General features: G+C 38.7%; 1 protein-coding gene across 1 annotated transcript in view; it reads right to left on the bottom strand.

Moving 5' to 3' along the window:
- The window catches only part of LOC101860919 (1-phosphatidylinositol 3-phosphate 5-kinase), a gene marked incomplete in the record, with an annotated part of 67,676 nt that overhangs the window by 46,793 nt on the left and 1,192 nt on the right, over positions 1-19,691 (bottom strand). Inside the window, 12 exon segments of the mRNA XM_035971875.1 lie at positions 531-620; positions 2,517-2,654; positions 3,687-3,810; positions 5,226-5,337; positions 7,600-7,757; positions 9,038-9,164; positions 9,881-10,082; positions 10,435-10,624; positions 12,141-12,259; positions 13,468-13,620; positions 14,721-14,920; positions 15,367-15,519. Coding sequence (XP_035827768.1) covers positions 531-620; positions 2,517-2,654; positions 3,687-3,810; positions 5,226-5,337; positions 7,600-7,757; positions 9,038-9,164; positions 9,881-10,082; positions 10,435-10,624; positions 12,141-12,259; positions 13,468-13,620; positions 14,721-14,862 — 1,555 coding nt within the window.

The following is a 19,691-nucleotide window of genomic DNA, read 5'->3' as shown; positions in this document are numbered from 1 at the left end:
ATAGTGTAAAGCGCATACAGCCTGCTGTTGAGCGGGGATATGCGCTATACAAATGCTATCTATTATTATTATTATTATTATTCAACTCAATTTCATCAAGATAACAAGGTGTGAATCAAAGTCTTGTCCACTGCATTCTCTTTGCTCCAGTGCAGAGAAGTGTATTGACACAATAACGGTTTATATGGTGAAAAAATACAAGAAAGGCAGACACACAGACAAAAAACAACAGAGGAAAAAAAAGAAGCAGGACATACCATTAGCCCCCAACCAAAAAAACCCCAGTCTTCTGCTTGCATGGCCAAGAGCCTAATACGGAGTGCCCACTAGGGAAGGGATCGGCCGATCGGCCTGATCGGCCTGATCGCCCGACTTGATCACCTCAAAAAACAATTTTCAGTTTCAGACGATCGAATTGGGCGATCGGCCCGATCCAGCCGTAGTGGGCACCCCATATTACAGTTACGTAATTGAAATAATATAATATTGGAAGTCATACATCACACTGTGGTAAACGACTGGGGACAAACCTTTTAAGAAATCCTCCCCAAGACCATGCACGGAGGAATCCTGGCGGGGAAGAGGTTCCTCCACCATGTCCCGAGACATCAAGGTTACAGCTGTGCAAAAAGATATTTGAGTAGTTTGAGTAAAGAGGAAATGTAGATGCACTGCATTATCAAGCGTTGAAAACACAGAGTTGGTAGGAAGGGTCTTGATTGATTTTCAGTCAGAGAAAATAAATGAACGATGTTAAAAGCATACTTTTTTTGCTTCTTAAAATGGCTCATTATTTCGTCTCGAAGGCTTCCTCAAGAGCAATTGTGAGAAAAGCTAACAACAGCGCTGGGTATGTACATATATATGAAGGAAAGAGACTTAACAAAGGAGGTCTTAAAGTTATTTGTAGTTACCTGGCGAGATAGACATTACTCATTGTGACCCACATCAAGGGGACTACTATAAACAAATCAATGACATTCTAATGCATTATCAGTGATGATTATTTAGCGCTGAGGAAACAGCAAGACAGAAGAACAGACAGATAAAGCTGACAAATAACATAAAGTATACGCGATTACAGAATGGATTTTTCTCTTGGAAAAATATGTTTGTTACAGATATCTATTTCGTGTTCGCGAGCGAATAAAGCACAGGGCAATGTGGGAGATTTTGTTTGCTGATACATCTAAACTGAAAAAGCAGGTTTACAGGGGGTGAACAGCTTTATCATCTTTCTGCTGTACAACAGTAATTGATATTTTGGAAAACATAATCCGGATGAATATTCTAGCTTTCGGTCAGTTTTGATGTCAATGGAGTCATAAACAAAAAAGTTAATAATTACAAATTTCTTTGAACAAACTTTTTTTTCTGGTCAGCTGGTATGTGTATTAGCATAATATGGACACTGTGTTAGTTCAACCGTAGCATAATATTCACTATTAGTACAATCTTGAAATTGTATGCACTTTCTTTTAGTACAACTTTAACATTGTATATAGACCTACATTTTCTATCAGTACCGTACAACCTTGACATTTTACGTATGAACTTTTAGTACAACATTAGCACTGTATGTGTATTTCATTTACTCTTAGTACAATCAAAACATCGTGTGTATTACCATTTGAATGACACTGATAATGTAGCCTCTTATAACCTTGACATTGTGGATAAGCAAAATCTTGACACAAAATAAATTACTAGTACAACCTCGGCATTGACTAATTAATTCAAAGAAGACATCACCTGGAAATGGCCATTTTCAGATTAAATTATCGACTGTAATTGATAACAGCTCTGGCTAATTCAGCCATTTATGTTCTTAAACATCTGCATAACTTGTCCTTAAGGAACAATAATATCAGTATGAATTTAACCTGTTGGGACTGTGATTATCCATTATTTCTATGCCTTTTTTTTTCTTAAAAGGAAAGCAATTTCTAAAAATAAACTATTTTTAAAAGCCTGTTGGCTTGTTTACTCGAACTGGTTGCACATATAAATTGTTATTCAGCACAATAAATAAAATGTTTCACAATAAAAAGTCAAATTTAAAAAAAAGATTTTTAAAGAAGTATAAGCTACCAGACATCGTCCAACCACGCTCTGTGGATAAAGTTACACAGGTCAGTCTCTGAAAGTTGATTAGTGAGGTAGGTAATTCTTATACCATCAATGTAAGATAATCTTCACAGTTGTATGTATAATAAGCACAAAAGATGCCTATGACATAATCATATAACACACACAAATTCAGACACACACACATACATATTAACAAAAAAATCCCAACTTCACCCCTGTACTCAAGTCTTACCACACAAATAAATGGACATACAGACAAGACATCAACAAACAGTTGAAGGTAAATGTTAAAGTAAACAAACAATCTTACATCCTTTCTAAAATGCATCTTCATGAGAGTCTGTAACTAGATTACAGGCACATAAACAATTGAATTGCAAACAAACCCAAAAAGAGAACACAACACACATCTTTCTCTCTCTTACTTTTTGGCATCTCCGAGAAACTGCCACTTCGGGAAGTCTCACTCAGATAGAAGACAGTCCTGCTCTCTGATTCAGAAGAGTTGCTTTGCTGTGTTTCAGATTCAGCAGCCACTGAACGTTGCAGTTGTGTCACAGAGTCTGGCAAACAGAAACACTTGTGGTAACGAAACAAAGTTCTTTGATTTTAACCCCTTGAACCCTCCGTACTATAAGATCAGTATGGCCTCAACGCTGCAAATACACTGGGTTATCGTAATATTGCTATGAAAAACCCACCGAAATACAAAGTGTGCTTGCAGAAATAGACCTCAAATTTAAAAGAGTAGCATCAATAACCACCAGTACAGAGATATTACAGCCAAAAAAATTAGAGAAATAAGTCAGAGCAACACATAAATCAGACATAGAAAAGTACACCTAAATTTTAAAAATTAATTAAATAACTCAGGGCCCTGAGGTACAGCCCATTTAAAGCCTAGGAGCCCAGGGTTCAAAGGGTTTAAGAGTTTAAACAAGTAGCAAAATATATCCTAACGAGAGGCCTTTCCTTGAGCCAGACTAGAAGTCAGTGGTCTCAGCGACAGAATTTTGTGTAGTTATGGCGATAACAGAACTCCAATGTTGAAAAGATAAAGAGTCAGATAAGTAAGACTTTAAGAAAACTGAAGACAGAGTAAGCCCAGAGGAAGGCAAGTAAAGGACAGCATGTGTGACAATGTGTGACCTACATTAAAACTGGTAAATACAGAACATGTGCAGTGGATCAACATTAGCAGATGCATCTAGGCACCCACCTTTTGAATAACCGAATAGTGTTGATAGGGGTTATAGACCTATGCCATTTTTGGAGGGGGGGGGGGGCATCAAGGCATAGAATAAAGAAACTACAAATACAGTTGAACCTCCTTTAAGTCTAACGACCACCTGAATAAAATAATCACCTGTACAAACAGCCACTTCACATTTCCTCCCTTACATATTTTTTACGTTATGCGCCAGGATCTGGACAATAAAGATGTATCTTATCTTATCTGCAAGATGGTCACCTAGATGGACAATATTCTCCTCCACAATGGCTGTCCATCTTTAGACATTTTCCACTGTATGTTTTTAAAAAAAATTGACAATTGACCTAAGACAGTCAACAAGAGTCCTCCACACTTCACCCACCATCATTGTCATCCTCACTGGCCTTTGTGATCTCCAAGAACCACTTTGGCTCCTTGGTTTCCTGATCAGTCTTGACCATCGGCGCCACCTCCGAGTCTCCCAGGAACTCGAAGGTCATGGACGTCTTTTTCACAAAGAAAGAAACAGAAAGAGAATATTTATGTAAATATGAAGAAAATTCCACCCTTCCCCCTCTTTGTTTAATTTTTCTCTTTCATAAGGTAGGTAAGACGGAGCACTTGAAAAATCTCAGAGGTCACATGTGAACACTGCTCACATGAAAGATCCCTTGTTGTTTTCTATACAACAATTAAATGAGGGGAATATAAGAACGCATCAACTAAGCTCTGAGCAGAAAAGCCCAAGAAAAGCAGGGGGTGGGGGGGAGAGAGAGAGGGAAAGAGAGAGAGAGGGGGGGGGGGGGGGGGGGCTGTTGGGTCCACTTTAAACAGCACTCTCAAACAGTATTAAACTATAAAAGCATACAATGTTTTCACATTTTTGCATGAAACTTTCAAGGTGAGGCAGACACATTTTAAAAGGAGCAGATGAGGAAAAGAAAAACACTAAAAAGAAGTTGATACCGAGGACCACCGCAGACTGCCTACCAAGGTCCCCAGCAAAAAAAATTAATACCACAAAAAAAATCTTAATTAAATAAGTAATTGTGAGTGCTAGCAAAGACATAGTATACTGCATCAAGGTCATCCTAAATCTCTTTTCAACTTCTCAAAAGGTTAAAAATATTATCAGTCACTGTCATGGCACTTGACCTTGAAGTACCAGGCAGTTATCAGTACTTGTGAGATGCTATCAAAATAACTTCCTTTTCACATCTGCTTTAACTTTTTCTAACACCTGCTATCTAATCATTAGCAAACAGCAGATACTCTCTGCAAACAAGCACCTCTCAGATAATGTGTGAACAGTGATGAAAAATTGACAGTCCAACTTTTGAGTGAACAGAAACAATAAAGACCAATACATTGAATAGTCCCATATTTTTCCAACTCCCGATGTGCTGAAAAGATTATGCATTATATTTTTGTCTGTAGAAAGAAACGTGCACATGAAATAATAGATAAAATAAAAAAGTAGACAAACAAAGAAAAAGAGAAAAATTAATAACTCAACAAGAAAAGAAGACTCATGAAAACACTCAAGGGGTGAACAGGTATGCAATAGGCATTACAAAGAAACACAAAGAAAAAACAATTAGTGACGTATTAATAAGGTAAAAAGGTTTTATCAGCATAAAACAAATGTGTGCTGAGACCTCTAAAAATAAAACTGTCAAGGTTTTATCAGCATAAGACAAATGTGTGCCAAGACCTCTAGAAATAAAACTGTCAAGGTTTTATCAGCATAAAACAAATGTGTGCCGAGACCTCTAAAAATAAAACAATATCATTGAGTCCTATATCTCATCATTACATTGCAGGACGGCTGAAAACAGTTGATAAAATCTGTTTTATTATTTAATACATTTCCCTAATAAGAACTAGAGAGACAGCACAACAGTGGAGCTATGGCGCCTACCTCTCCTGGTCTGTAGAGGGTAAAATCATCTCGGAAAACTGGGATCTGGTTGCCAACACTCTCCAGGTACCCAGCATAAATGAGAGCTTGGCCAATAGCCATGGCTTGGTCCCTGCATGGATAAAGAAACATGAAGATAAAGACACAAACTTATACTCAGACTACAGTGGCACAATGCCAGATAAAAGAATAAGTTGAATGAAATTCAGTTCCAGTAATTGCAGAACACACTGTACATTAATCTATCCTGTCAAGCTGGAAGTCTGCAGTGAGAGAAAAGATTTTTCAAATGCTTTATGATACTATGAGAAAGCATCTTGCAGAGGCTGTCAATAATACGAATAACACTTCTTCAGTAAGTATTCTTGGTACCACATTACGTCGCGCAAAGGGAATAGTTGGTGGTGACATTTCCTTTACGGCCACTTCACCTTGAACTGTGCAATCTCATCGAACACATAGCCACAGAATGAGAATTTCATCTTTTCTTCAGAGGGCAAGAAATCAGTTTAATTTAATAAAAAGTTTTACAGAATTTGCTGCACAATTTATTCGTTTAAGGGTTGAAGATCAGAAAAGTTACTAGAGAGAAACATACAAAGAAAAGAAGGAAAGGGAATAAGAATGGTAGAGGCTTGAAATGAAAGAAGGGGCAGGAAATGTCGATAGAAGCAGGACAGCACCACATACAGGATATTAAAACATCCACAGATTTTGAATTAGGATGGCAGAGGCACAACATCTGTTAGATAATACAGAAATTTGACAGAAACTTACAGATGGTGATTCAACACTCAGATCATCAGTAAGAAATATAGAATTGAGACAAACAGTCATAGTTTTGGAGAAAAGGGGTCATCTTAGAAAGATGGTCCTCTTAGACAGTCTAATTATAATATCATTGGAAATTTGTGAGGAGGGGGGAGGAGTAGGTCGTTCGCCCAGTGGATTGTGTTGGACGGGTGATCGTTAGAGCAAGCTGACTAAACTTGAAATATCCAGATAGCAGCCGAGAAAAGACGAATCCAAATAGGTATCCAAATAAGGGTAACAGTCACAGAATGTGAAGAAAAAAAAAGTAATCTAAATAGAAAAGTGAAAAACAACTCAACACATCTACAGGTCAAAGCCTTGTAATAACAACCTCCCATCTCGCCCCCCCCCCCCATACACAAAGTCACAAACACATACAAAACTGATGAGAAAAAGAACAATTTGAAAAAGTATTCTCATTTTGTGTGTGTGTGTGTCAAAGACAGAACCCTAGGGGTTCTTCTAGCATGCACATTTGAGACTGTTTGCACAAAATTTCAAAGAACTGTTAGATTCAACAAAGACTTGGTGAATGCCCATCCTTGGAAGGAGAGAAACAGTGAAGTCAAAGAAGTGACCACACTTGTGACTCATGCCAAATCTTCAGTTAAAAATATGCACCACAAACAGGCCTGAATAAATAGAGAATAAAAGCGATAAATAAGAGAGGTGAAATATGAAAGAAACCAAGGTGGTTGTGGTTGTGGTGGTGGGGAATGGGGGAAGAAATCAGAGAAAAATCAGTGCGCTCGTGTGCCATGCACAGATGGACCTTTGAATAACAAACACACAAAAAAATTTCTAATCCGATACTGGAGGACAGAAAAAGAGATTTACGAAACATCTCTCTTTTCTAAACGAGAAAAGTGGGAAAGTGTTGAGTGAGTGAGTGTGTGTGTGTGTGAGTATGTGCTTGTGTGTGTGTTTGCAATGAGAAAAGTGGGCTAGTGCAAAGTGCGTGTGTGTGTGTGTGTGTGCTTGTGTGTGTGTATGTGTGGGTGTTTGTGTGTGTATGTTTGTGTGTGCAAGTCAGTGTATGTGTGTTTGTTTGTGTGTGTTTGTGTGTGTGTGCATTTGTGTGTGTTCATGTGTGTTTGTACAGGTGATTTTGACTGTTTACCCTTGAGTTTTTTCATTTATTTTTGTTAACCTATGGGGCTTCTGATTGTTTTATTATTTTCCTTCGATAGTCACTGAGGAGCTACACAGTACCTCAACACACTTATTACCATGTGTATCAAGACATCTGTGTACAAAGCAGATACATCATAAAAAGCCAAATTGTTTCCATGGGAAGAACATAGACACAATAGAGATTAAGAAACTGACATGAGGGGAAAGACAAATTAGACGGAAAGAAAGAAGAGAGTTTTTTTTTAAAAAGCCTTTTTCGGAATCTCTCTATCCCATTCTCGAATGTTCCAAAGTAAGTTTTGAGCACAAGTGGAGGAATGCTGAGTAGACACATGCGGTAGCAATGAAATTCCCAATTGTTGGCCCTTCAGCCACATATCTGAACATTTCATGCTGACTGACAAAGGAAAACAAAACATAAACATACCTCGTAGCAGCCCGATCATTCTTCAGCAGCCAGTCCACAAGCTCCTTCCCAACAATGCAGTTCTGGTGAGTGCGGAGTCTGATGCGGAGGGTTTGGGTTTCAACCCCAAGCTCTGTGTCACAAATCTGTCGCCACAACTCTCTCAGCTGCACCGAGTCCTGCAGGTGAGCAAATAACAATTATGGTAAAATTAGAACACTCAGGTTAAAAAAAAATACAATAGAAATAAAGAAGGGAATTATTTGGCAATCGAAAGACCATACAACACTACTATCCCTCCATTGGTTCTTCTAAACTCTAATTCAAATCGAATCCTTAAAATGACAGGATTCAAACTCCATGGCAAACAATTTTGAGAAAATGATATTCACAGATTCTCGCTCTTAGAGTTAAAATGTTTTTACAAGTGGTTAGTTAAAGTTAAAAAAAAGACAAGTCCAATTGTCTCAAATCTTTGACATAGGGTGCAGGGCATCAGCATCAGTAATGTGTAGTGTGTAACTCAGTTCTCGCAAAAAGTGGAGTTAAAACCCGGTCACTCTAAGGCCACGATATGTGCCTCTCAGACTTCACGATGATACTACAAGCCATATCTTCCCCTGTCTAGGCACCTATAGGTTCATATAACAGCTGTTTGTGATTCATAAAAAGATCTGTAAAAATTAATCAGCCTTTCTTTTGGTATAAATGCTTTCAGTCTTTAAAACAAAGAAAAAAGGAAGATAAGCTTGAATGCCAGTGACATGTCACAAAGAGGGTACTTAAGGAAAACTTATCTTAATGGAGACAAAATAAATAATAATAATAAATAAATAAATAAATAAATAAATAAATTACACTTTTATTTGTCCCAGAAGGGCACTTTGTTTTACAATGGCAAACATACATACATAGATACATATAATTATAAATGCGTACATACGTAAATACATACATGCATAAATACATACATAAATACACACTATTACACAAATACAGAACAGTTTACTAACAATGCCACTGTCGGTCGCCACTGTGCAGCGCCCTGTAATTTGAGCTAGGGTTGTCGTGTCTTGCTCAAGGACACACTCCAGTGACCACCCATCCGATCCCCGTGTCACCGACACTTGCTTGACATTTCTTGAGTCAAAACTCACTACTCACTTAGCCACTGGAGCCCCCGAAAGCCTACAATCCGAAGTAGTCTGTCTTATGTTTCACTTACTACTAGGAAATTTAGAGCTATCTTTAGCATAATTCATATGCTACTAAAGTAATCGTATGTCTAAAGATAATAGGAAACTTCATGTTCTCTTACTTGTCACTGCAAAAGTTCTTTAGATCTCAGTGCTGACTATTTTGCAACTGACTCCAGCTAAATGCAACTTGATACATCAAATGCACTTTGAACCATGGAGTGAATCATAGAAAAGTGCGAGCATATTAGAAAAGAACTCACTTGAATCAGCACTTTGCTCTCCAACAGTAAACTTTCCTGACTGGAGAACTCCGATAGTGGGGTCAGGTCAAAGGGCGTTGTGAGGTCAGGAGCCTTCAGACCCGGAAGGTCAGGCACTTGTTCTCCTCTGAAAGGAACAGACCATGAGACATGTCCTTTATCTTACTTTGTTTCCTCTACACTGACGCAGTCTCAAGGGCATAATACTGTGTGGAAACTCTGTTCCAACATTTTCAAAGTTTAAAAAAATGATTGATAACACATAACTACCAAATCTTTAATATAAGCTTTATAAATTCAAATATCCATCCTCTCTCTATCCCACTATAATGTTCAATTGTCAATGACATTTAGAATGAAAAACCTAATTCTTACTACTTTGCACTAGCCAACCATTTTGCACAAAAAATAAAAACTGGGACAAAGTTTTGGACACACAAACAGAATTACGACAAAAATCCTCATCTAAGTTGACAGCAGACACTTACTAAAAAAGGAACACAATAAATAGCATAAAATATTATTTTTTGCCAAGAGTATTCCCCATGTTTGAAGCCTTTTAATCTAGCTTTACTTTATGTCAAAATCAGCAACAAAAAAACCCAAAAACTTTCACAGCACAGGTCTAAGGAGTGTTCTTGAACAAGGCATATTGACCTATTTTAAAAACCAAGCACTCCCCAGACTCAACCAGCAATAGCATACTACTGTTCAAAGTTGATATTATATCAGGTAATTTTATTATAATGATAGTTGCAAAACAAATCCCTATATAGTGAGCAAAACTATGGGTAGGTTGTTTTTTTCTTTATGTGCATTCTACTTTCAGATGCACAGCCTCACCTGTACTGTGGAGAAAGATCTTCTGGCCCACCCACCAGCCTCGGCGACACAGAGCGGTTGCCAAAGTCAAAGCTGCCCGACTCATGGTCAATCTGGGACATGGCACGTAGGTCTTCCAGAGCTCTGACATCCCCCGTCGAAGCTGACTGCTGTGCATAACGCTGGACCACACGGCAGCAGTACGTGCACACTCGTATGCCACCTGAGAAAGCCCAGGACATGTTGGAATTAACTAAACCCAAAAAGGGGTAAAACATAAAAGGGGATTTTTTAAAAAGAAGATTTTTGGAGATTATATCAGACTCTAATCTTAACCAGCAGTTTTAGATTTATAGCCAATGATCCCATATATATCTGAGTAAAGATGAATATTTATGAAAAAAAAGGCCAACTCAACACACAGGTGACTTTGGGAGCTAAAAAGAAACGCATTAGAAATTGTCTTTATATATATACAAACAGGGAAGAAGAACAAATGAGTACTGACTGCATAAGCAACAAACCACTTAGCTAAGCTATGAATAATCTGTAACCATACCCACAAAGACACCCACCTTTGTAACCAATAATTTTCCCTGGCAACTCTTGGTTACAGCACTTGCTGCAGAAGATCTGGCCACAGATTCGGCAATGATGTCTGCGCCTGAAAGTGGTAAACTTATCACCACAGTCATAGCACTCTTTACAACTGCTGTCCGGCATCCAGTACTGTTTGAAGTCACTGTCTTTGTATGTTTGAGGTGTCTGTGAACGCAATGAATAGATAGAATATTCATCATGAGCAGAAAGCAAGATGGTAACTGATATTTGTATGGTTTTAACATCCCTCACAACACTACAAGGTCATTAACCGTTTGAGCCCTAGCCACCGGTACATCAGTGGTGCGTAAAATTGCCCATATGCCTAGCCACCGGTATTAGTAAGTAAATTTATTCAGTATTTAAGGCCACTGGCCCACATCACATCATATAAAGCACTCATTTGATAAATAAAGTTTCCATAATGAATAAGTACAGGCTCTAAAATATGTCTTTTATCGTGGGTCAAACATTGCATATTTCTGTCACTGGGCCAAGTCAGGCTGGGAGGGATTAACAATTTCCTTTCATGGACAAAGTGTGAACAATAGAAAATAAAGTGAAATTCATCTTCAATTTCAAGAGAGTTACACCTCTCACATAAGGGCGAATTTCCACTGATAGTGATTGTTATTGAATGGAAGGCTATGGGTTTTTAACAAAGCTATGACTCTTCTCCTCCAATACTATGGGAGGTTGGCGATATATTCAGCTGCTTCTTGAAACAGAATGGAAGGAGAGAATAAATTATTCATGCCACAGAATTCTTCCTCTATTTTCTGCACAGAATGATCAACACCGGTCAGCGAGACTCTATCCCTGACCTGGCCCATCTGGGACAAAATGCGCACGAAAAACAGGGTTTTCTATATAGGACGTTGTTGATTATTTTGAAGATCTTTCTGAGCTAGTGGTGGTAATAACGAGGACTACCCTGAGTGGAATATGGAATGTGATTCTGACGATAATATGAATCAGAGTAATATATTGCTCAGGAACTCAGACAAAGGGGCACGGTAGCCCCAGGAGGTCAGGGTTCAAAGGGTTAAACAGACAGGACCTCTCAATTTCATAGCCATCTCCAACAAAAGCAAGCCAAGTGGGGTTGAAAGCTTTATTCTTTAACTCTTTGTCTCCAGCAAGCTGATTCCAGCTGCTCACTGTCGGAACCGCTGTGCCTGTAAGCCGCTGCCAGCAGCTCGGGCACATTTCTATGACAACTTCTACGTCAAATTACTTTTCGACAATTGCTGAAAAGAAGTCTCTTCTATCAGTTCTTTCATTAGATGAATAACTACCAATATACATTCATTTGTTTCGATTTAATAACCAATTTAGTGATGTTTTTGTCACTTTCAGATTTCATTCGAATAGAGGGCCCCGACATAGTGGGTTCACCCCCATCCCTCCAGATAAAGAGTTAAATGTAGGAGTTTTTAAGCCCCCATCAACACATTTTAGATCATTTAGAAGATGGGCTTCCAACACTGATTGTCAGGGCTGAACCAAGCTGAGAGAGATACCACATCCCAGCAGAAGGACCGAGATACTTGATAAAAATGCTCCCCAATCGGGAATCACACTAGGGTCCCCCGCATGCAACAGCAAAGTACCTAATGTTTCACAACAGAATCATGTGTGGAGGTACATAAAAAAAAAAAAAAAAGAAAAAGATAAATACCGAACTACGTTGATCCAAGATGCTACTAAGTCGACTGAGCACAGAAGTGAGTGTGCGATGCGGTGGGACACGAGTACCTGGACCAAGGTTTTCTCCAGTATCATCCATTTGGTCCGTACCTGAAACAAAATCACCACAAGATGAAATCGCAGGCAAGTTGCTCAAATGTACTAAACCCAGAAAGCAAAATTTTTTTAAGAGAGAGGGAAAAAAACCTGAATAAATTTTTTAAATTGTACTTGTGTTTTTCTTCTCGTTTTTTTTTTTTTTTTACATTTAGAATTAGAATTTCATTTGAAATACGTCTTGTACACATGCAACTGATACAAATTAAGACACTACTATAAAACATGAAATTTAAAATGTTGTGCTTAGAACATCTGAACAGTTGGCCAATGTAATAAGTCACAACACAGTGGAATCCGTAGCTCCTCATTTTTTGACATATAGAATTATTGGTATCATCTTTTAAAGCTTAATTATCTCTCTTGCTTTTGATGGGAAAAAAATTAAAGATTCATCATGATTAGAATTTGAGATACATGTGATTGAAGGTGGTGAGGGTCACCTGGTGTCAAAATTAATATAAGCAAAATATGGCCACCAAAGTTTGGTGACTTTCAAGGCTTGAATGTCCTTGAAAACAGCAAATCACATATTTTGTAGCTCGTTCATCAACGTTTTTCAGTAAAATCCACAAAGAACTGTGTTCTTAAATGGACATAAAAATTAAATAAAAGTTGCCCACCACGCAGAAAAGTTTTGGTTCCTTTGATTTTATTATATTGACAAGCACATGATTTCACCAAGCAATGCATACAATAAACTTAAAATTTTAGTTTCATCAGAAAAAGATATAATAAGACAGACTATTTTGGTTTGGTGCTCTCTCACTGTCAGAGCTACAACCCTTTGGTTACGTTGTACAGATATGCTGGGTGACTGAAGTGTAAAAACCTTAAAGTCAAGAAATCAGTATATGCAAAAGAAAACACCAACAAAAAAAAACTGAAGGTAAATTCTAGTTATGGCATTCGTGCTACTCTAGAAAACTGAGACTAGACATAATAGTAAAAATGAAAGAAAAAAAGTAGTAGTAGATTACCACATCAGCACAGGTCAACAGTTCACAAACAAGAGCAACACAAAATGGTTGTTATAAATTTTCAGTAGACAACATTGAAGGGCAGGGGAGAAAAGTGATAATTGAGCTCGAGCTCAAAATTATAACGTCAATCAAACTGTTGCTGGTAAATCAACTTTCTTTACATTTTTTTGGCAATAACGTCACTTTACAGCTAAAACACAAAAGAACAAGATCACTCACCATCTGCATCTGTGACGGTACTACTTCGGCTACTCTGCCTTGAGAGACTGGCACTGTCCGGGGGTAATGACCCGGCCCTGACGTCATCTCGACTGACAGCCACCCCACTATCCTCCGTGAGCAGGGATGAGGTCGAAGCATGTGGGCTTCCATCTGGGCGAGTCAAGAAATATTAGAATAAATGTAAAAGCAAATACTGTTCTTGAGCTGATCTCATTTAAAAGAAAACAGAAAAACTACTTAAAATAGAGAACAGATTGTGTGGTGGACAAAACCCTTAACTTCTCATTAGGGGTGTTTGCGAGATTTGTGTAATGAAAGCCAATAAGGAGTTTTCTTGGCAAAATTAGGGTCGCTGTGAAATTAAACTTAAAGCATCTTTTGTATCATTTCCAACTACAAACATCAGTGAAATCAATATAAAAACATGCTTATTTGGGTGTTTTTTTACCTTAAAAATAAATAAACGGCCAGCTCCACTGAATATAGGACAAGACAAACTGCAAGAAGTTCTCTTGTGTCACTAATCAAGTATTGGTTAAAATCTTTGCTAAACAGAACAACATTGTTCCTTGCATGTGCAGTATCCCTGCATCCACTCTGGCTAGATGTAGTCCCGCTGCTCGTGAATGTACAGTTGAACTTGCTAAGCAAAAGTTGGATAATACAGTTGAAATAGTTCTGCATTTGAAGGGTCTAAGGACTGCCACAATGCAGTGCTGAAAACTTGTATCATATGGGTTGAGGTTGCAATTTAATGTATCCCATCATGTCTTTATTAATTGAAGATGAAAAAATCTGTAAATTGAAGATACAAATACAACGAATTCTATATGTTGGAGGGAGCTTTGTCTTGGACATGTCAGAATAGAAGAATCATGGCATGGGAATCTTGAAGGATGGCCAACCATTATTTTCCCTTGTTTTTCTGTCCACTTTCAAGTGAGTGAATTGTTTCTACTAAACAACAACTGAATCTAAGAATGATCACAAATTGAGTGTTGTTGTCATGAAGCTATTATCTTCAAAGCAAATTGGTGTGTGTCCCTTGTCACATAGCAGTACCAAGAATCAGAAACATTAATGGTCAAAGTTCGTCGTTCGAGAGTGTACCTAAAAAAGCTTTTGTTGCTTGCACTGTTGTCCCATTACCAAAATATAACTTGAAAGTTAAAAAAAACTGAAGTAAAAAACCCCAACAAAAGACATTTTAAAAGTTGCTAGATCATAAGAAAATGAACCTTTTCAACTACCTTTGCTTTTCTTCCATAATCTAGAGAAAAAACCTCCACTTGGTTTGACATCAGAGCTCAAAGCTCCAAACTCTGTAAAAGTTACAGGAGAGTCATCCCATATCTTCCGTTTGCTGGGATTGTTGTTTGCAGAGGCAGCCATGATGATGTGATGTCTATACTTAAAGTCTCATCCAGGTGTAAGTCAGGCATACATGAGCCTAAAACAAACCAAGTTGAAAATAAAAAAGAGAACTGTCATTCTTAAATAAGAATTCAAGTACAGATAAGATATCAAAAGCTATAATTATCGACTTAACAAGTGAAATAAACACACACAGCAGAAAATCTCCCAAAGACTATAGTATAGTCAAACCTGCTTTTATGACCACCTGTCCAGGACAAATCATAATTTGTTTATAAATTTAGCTCAATCCTTAAGGTTCCTAAAGATACCACCTCCCCGCCACCACCCTCTGATTTTCAACCCCTAACTTCCTTTCCATTCAGTGCTGATACCTTATCTTTACTGATCATTTTTTATCATTCTCCCTCAACAATGAATAGCCTTTGTTTACCAAGATATCAACCTTGGAATAAAATTGACACTTTGCAAAATTATAATAAAAACATGTAAACAAATGAAGCACACTTGTCAATAGCTTACCAGTTGTTGTTTTTTATGTCCATAGACTAGACCTCAGTAAAAGGGGTCCACATTCTTTGTCTCATACGATACTCGACATGGTACTTTGCAGTCAGTATTCTCCCATCACTGAATGTCACAGCAATATAGTTTTATTTCCACTACTTATTCATCCTGAAAGGAACCAAAATAAAAAAACATGGGAAAAGAGTGGTAAGAAGATTTTCTTTCACAGTTCTCAAATCACATTAATAACAGCTATCAATCAATGAATTTGAAGAGGTAAGAACTATAATATCTCCTCTAGCAGCTTCTCTGAACAAAGTATTTTAAAAAACTGGAAATCTCGCACACAGTGATGTTTTAATCTCTTGAGATAAGCTTCATTTTCTAAAAAATTGTCATTACAGTCAAACCTCATTATATAATACCCGTCAACCTTGGGACAAGCATAAAATTGGTGGAACACAGTGGCTGGCAATATGAAACGGTTTAAATGTTGTTGTAGTTCGGCTCAATTCGAAAAGTGAAATAGCCATAGCATCTTTGTAGACAACTAAATTAGCTTACTTTTGTGCTATAACGTCATTTTTAACATTTGTTTTAGGCCATCTGATCATCCATACCGATAGACATTATTCCGAATATATAGGAAAAAGAGGTCTTGTTTCACACCGGGAGAGAATAGCCAACGCTGGCAAGTCTCACCAGGGGTGAGAGGTCGATCATATTTTTATTCTCACCTCGGGTGAGGATAGCCACTTCCTTTGGTTCCTAATTGATAACGAAGTGGTTATCCGTACAATTGTGCGAACAACTCTGTCTAGTTATCCGTACAACATTGTTCGCACAACTGCGACACAATTGTACGAATAATTACTGTATAGTTATCTGTACAATAGTACATGCCCAAAGGCCTACATGCTCTGTCTAAGTAGATCAGTGTTTCCTATTTTCTGCCAAACCTCATATCTGCCGATCCGATGCCCGCCACCTCATTGATGGTGCCCCCCCATGTAAAAAAAAACCCCAACTTCATCTAGATCTAGATCTAGATACATACCACATATGTGTTGCGTTGAAACCGTGCTGTAAAAATATTTAAGCTTAATCTACCTTATTCTGTTGATAGTTCTGAAGGCCGAAATGACAGCGTGTCTGCATTTGAAGAGGTATTAAATATCTAAGAGTGTGGTTTCGAATCCCGGTCCTGGAAGCATTTTTTTTCTTTCTCTCTCCTCCCCCGACTGACCAACAATTTTTTTCCCATAATTGTTCGTTCGTTTTGACTTCAAAGATTTCCACTCACGGTTTTGTGTAAAAACAAAGAAACAGAGATCTAGTCATAGTCATAATATAGATCTAGGCCCTACTTATATTTTAATAAACAAAGTGACTATTTCTCCGAACGTTCGGGAAAATAAAGTTGAATTCTACTTCTTCGAACGGTTTCCAATCTCGAGATTTTTCAGTTATTTGCGAGATTTAGGGAGCGATAAAAAATTCTTGGTGCAACTTATCCTCAAATATACGAGTTCTGCTATTCTGCGAGGACGGGGAAAAAGTATTTTTAAAATCGAATTCAATTTCCAGAGCGAGAGATTTTTAAATGTCTGAATATTCAGATACTTCAGTTGAGGTTGGGGCAACCTTCCCGGACTAGATCTATACTTGATTTGGTACTGCAAGAAAACAAGACTGCTCGACCTTGGCAGTAACCAGTAACCTATTTTAAATTTAGTCACCCAGCAAAAACTAATATCCTTCTTGTAAAAAAAATTCCCCCCACACCGTTCACACCTTACACACACACACATACAGACACACACACACAAACATGACACATGCACACACACACGCACACACGGGCCACTCTGTTCGCTTATTATCATTCACAAATCTCGAGAACAGAAACCATTTGGAGAAATAGAGCTGGCCTTTACTTTAATAAAAGAATAGATATAAATTTCTCTTTAGGCCTACCAATTTAGGTTTTTATATAGATTATCTGTATTAATATTGATGCTCAACGAACAAACTCCAACTGGATGACTAATCTAGGCTTATTTTTACCAACAATCTTTTACTTCGAACTCGACTGCTGCACTAGCAGACGACTGACGTTCTCGGAAAAAAGATTGACCAAAAGCGGAACTAGACATGGCACGGAACTCTAATAAAACAGATTGCACACAAGCTGCACAGAAGGAAAAATGGGGAACTGGTCGCGCTCAGGCCACGGTCGCGCCAAGGGCGGATGTCTCTAGATCTAGATTCTAGGATCGAAGTGACTATTCGGACTCGAGTCCGAATGTGAACAAATGTATTTTGGACTCTGATTCTTGTCCAGCATGACATCACTTCTGACTTCCTGTGACTCGTGACTCCGGCTTCCTGTCCTGCCTCACTCGTGACTCGCCTCAGGCTGGGTAGAGACCGGGATCACTTCGGGCAAAATGGCGTTTTGTGCAGGAGCCGAGTTTTTATCTTATGATGAATTTGAGGCCGGCCTGAAAAGTTATAGCGCTTCTAATAAATGTTTATTAGTCAAGAGGTCACCAGAAGCAATTAAAGATGGCTCGTTAGCGTGTGTCGGGGTCGGATGGGCGGCCTGCACACGAGTGGCTGTGTGTGCGTGTCGGGGAGGGGGGCACTATCGGTCCGGGCGTTGAACGTCGCATACGCGTCAGTCTTTTATCCCCTGGCAACTGATCATTATTGCAATAATAAGCTAGTCTTGACTTAGATCTACGTAATTAATTGTGCGGTGGTCTATGGAATCAAAAGTTGCCGTATATGCTCGGCTCTACACAGCAACACAACTTTTTCTTGGTAAACAATCGAGATTACACAGGCTTGTATATTTGAACGAATAGGTCTTTTTTTGGGGGGAACCTTTTTTTTTTACACAGCTCATAATATTATGCAGGTGCCATGTGGTCTGCTAATCTTCAATAAAAACCTTTTTCTACAACAAAGAAAGCGGGAAACATGGGGAGTGGGGGGGCATATATCAATGAGGCGGCGGGCAATGGATCGGCAGATAAGGTGTGGGGGGAAACTGAACCCTGGAAGCGCGCAGGCCCTATATAAAGGGGGTGAGCCAGGCTACCCGGGAAGCGCGCACACCCTATATATAAGGCTGATCTACTTCGACCGGGAAGCGCGCAGGCCCTATATAAAGGGCATAGACGCTGACCCTTTTCAATGGAAAATTCCAGTGTTCCTTATATGGAAAATGACGTAGTCAATTACAGGCCAAAGTTATAAATAGTGACCAATGACTTTGCAAGTTATCTTGACCTCGTAGAGCATCTCTTGGCCGAGATATCGATCAATAAAGTGACGGGGTCCCGCTGAGGGACTACATGCTATGTAAATCACTTGTTTCGCCGTGCTGATGTATTAATTGTTGAGTCTATCGCGTTCTCGGCTTTGTTTGTATTTATTTGATCGCTGATCATTTTTGAATGGCTCATTCTATCAGCTTAAAGAAAATATATGCTTTTTATCATCCGTTAAGCCGTAAATGGTCATTTTTCAGTAGCAGGTATACATTTCAGGTATCTCAGCTGTTTCCCCCCACCAAACCCTCATGTTTACAACTGATCGGCCGTGGCGGCGGGGCATTTTTGGCGGGTTACTTCCGGTGAAACGCTGAGCGCTTCTAGGGTTAAAAATGGCGGAAAATTATAAGCACTGAACGTTAGATCTATAGAACCAAGACACTTCCTTTTTTCCGGACCAGAGTCCGAATAATATTTTTTCATATTCGGACTCGAGTCCGAATAAGAATTGTTTTTATTCGGACTCGAGTCCGAATATGTAAAAATGTTATTCGGACTCAAGTCCAAATAAAGACGGCCTTCTAGGAACTACAGTCTGTCTAGATCTAGATCGGCACTACTTGGATATGGTGGTCCCGACCTTTGTGTAGGTGTAGGCCTACTGAAATATCGATACTGATTTAAGTAGTCGGTATCAATGTCATGTTTTACGTTTTATCAGTAGCCTAGATCTAGAATCTAGATCTAGATCTAAATCTAGCCTACAAAATGAGCAGTAATATTTCACTTGTTTTTCTCAAGGCAAGCGGGGTTGCCCCTCTGACTTGAAAAAAAACAAAACATGGGGTGTTTCAGGGGATCTAGAATCTAGATCTAGAGTAGGCCCGCATCACCGCGCTACTGTTTTGGTGCGCAACCCCCGGTCTCCTGCTTTGTTTTGGATAAGAACAGCGAAAACGAGGTCATTTTCTGTGAGCATGCGCAGAATGCAGCTTATTTCACTTTCGTTTTGGAGGTTCCTGTCAACACACGTGATTCTACGGTGTCGGAAAGTTTTGC

The sequence above is a fragment of the Aplysia californica genome, unplaced genomic scaffold, assembly GCF_000002075.1.
Source record: "Aplysia californica isolate F4 #8 unplaced genomic scaffold, AplCal3.0 scaffold00525, whole genome shotgun sequence".
NCBI classification, from domain to species: domain Eukaryota; kingdom Metazoa; phylum Mollusca; class Gastropoda; order Aplysiida; family Aplysiidae; genus Aplysia; species Aplysia californica.
This window is presented reverse-complemented; position numbering and strand designations above follow the sequence as displayed.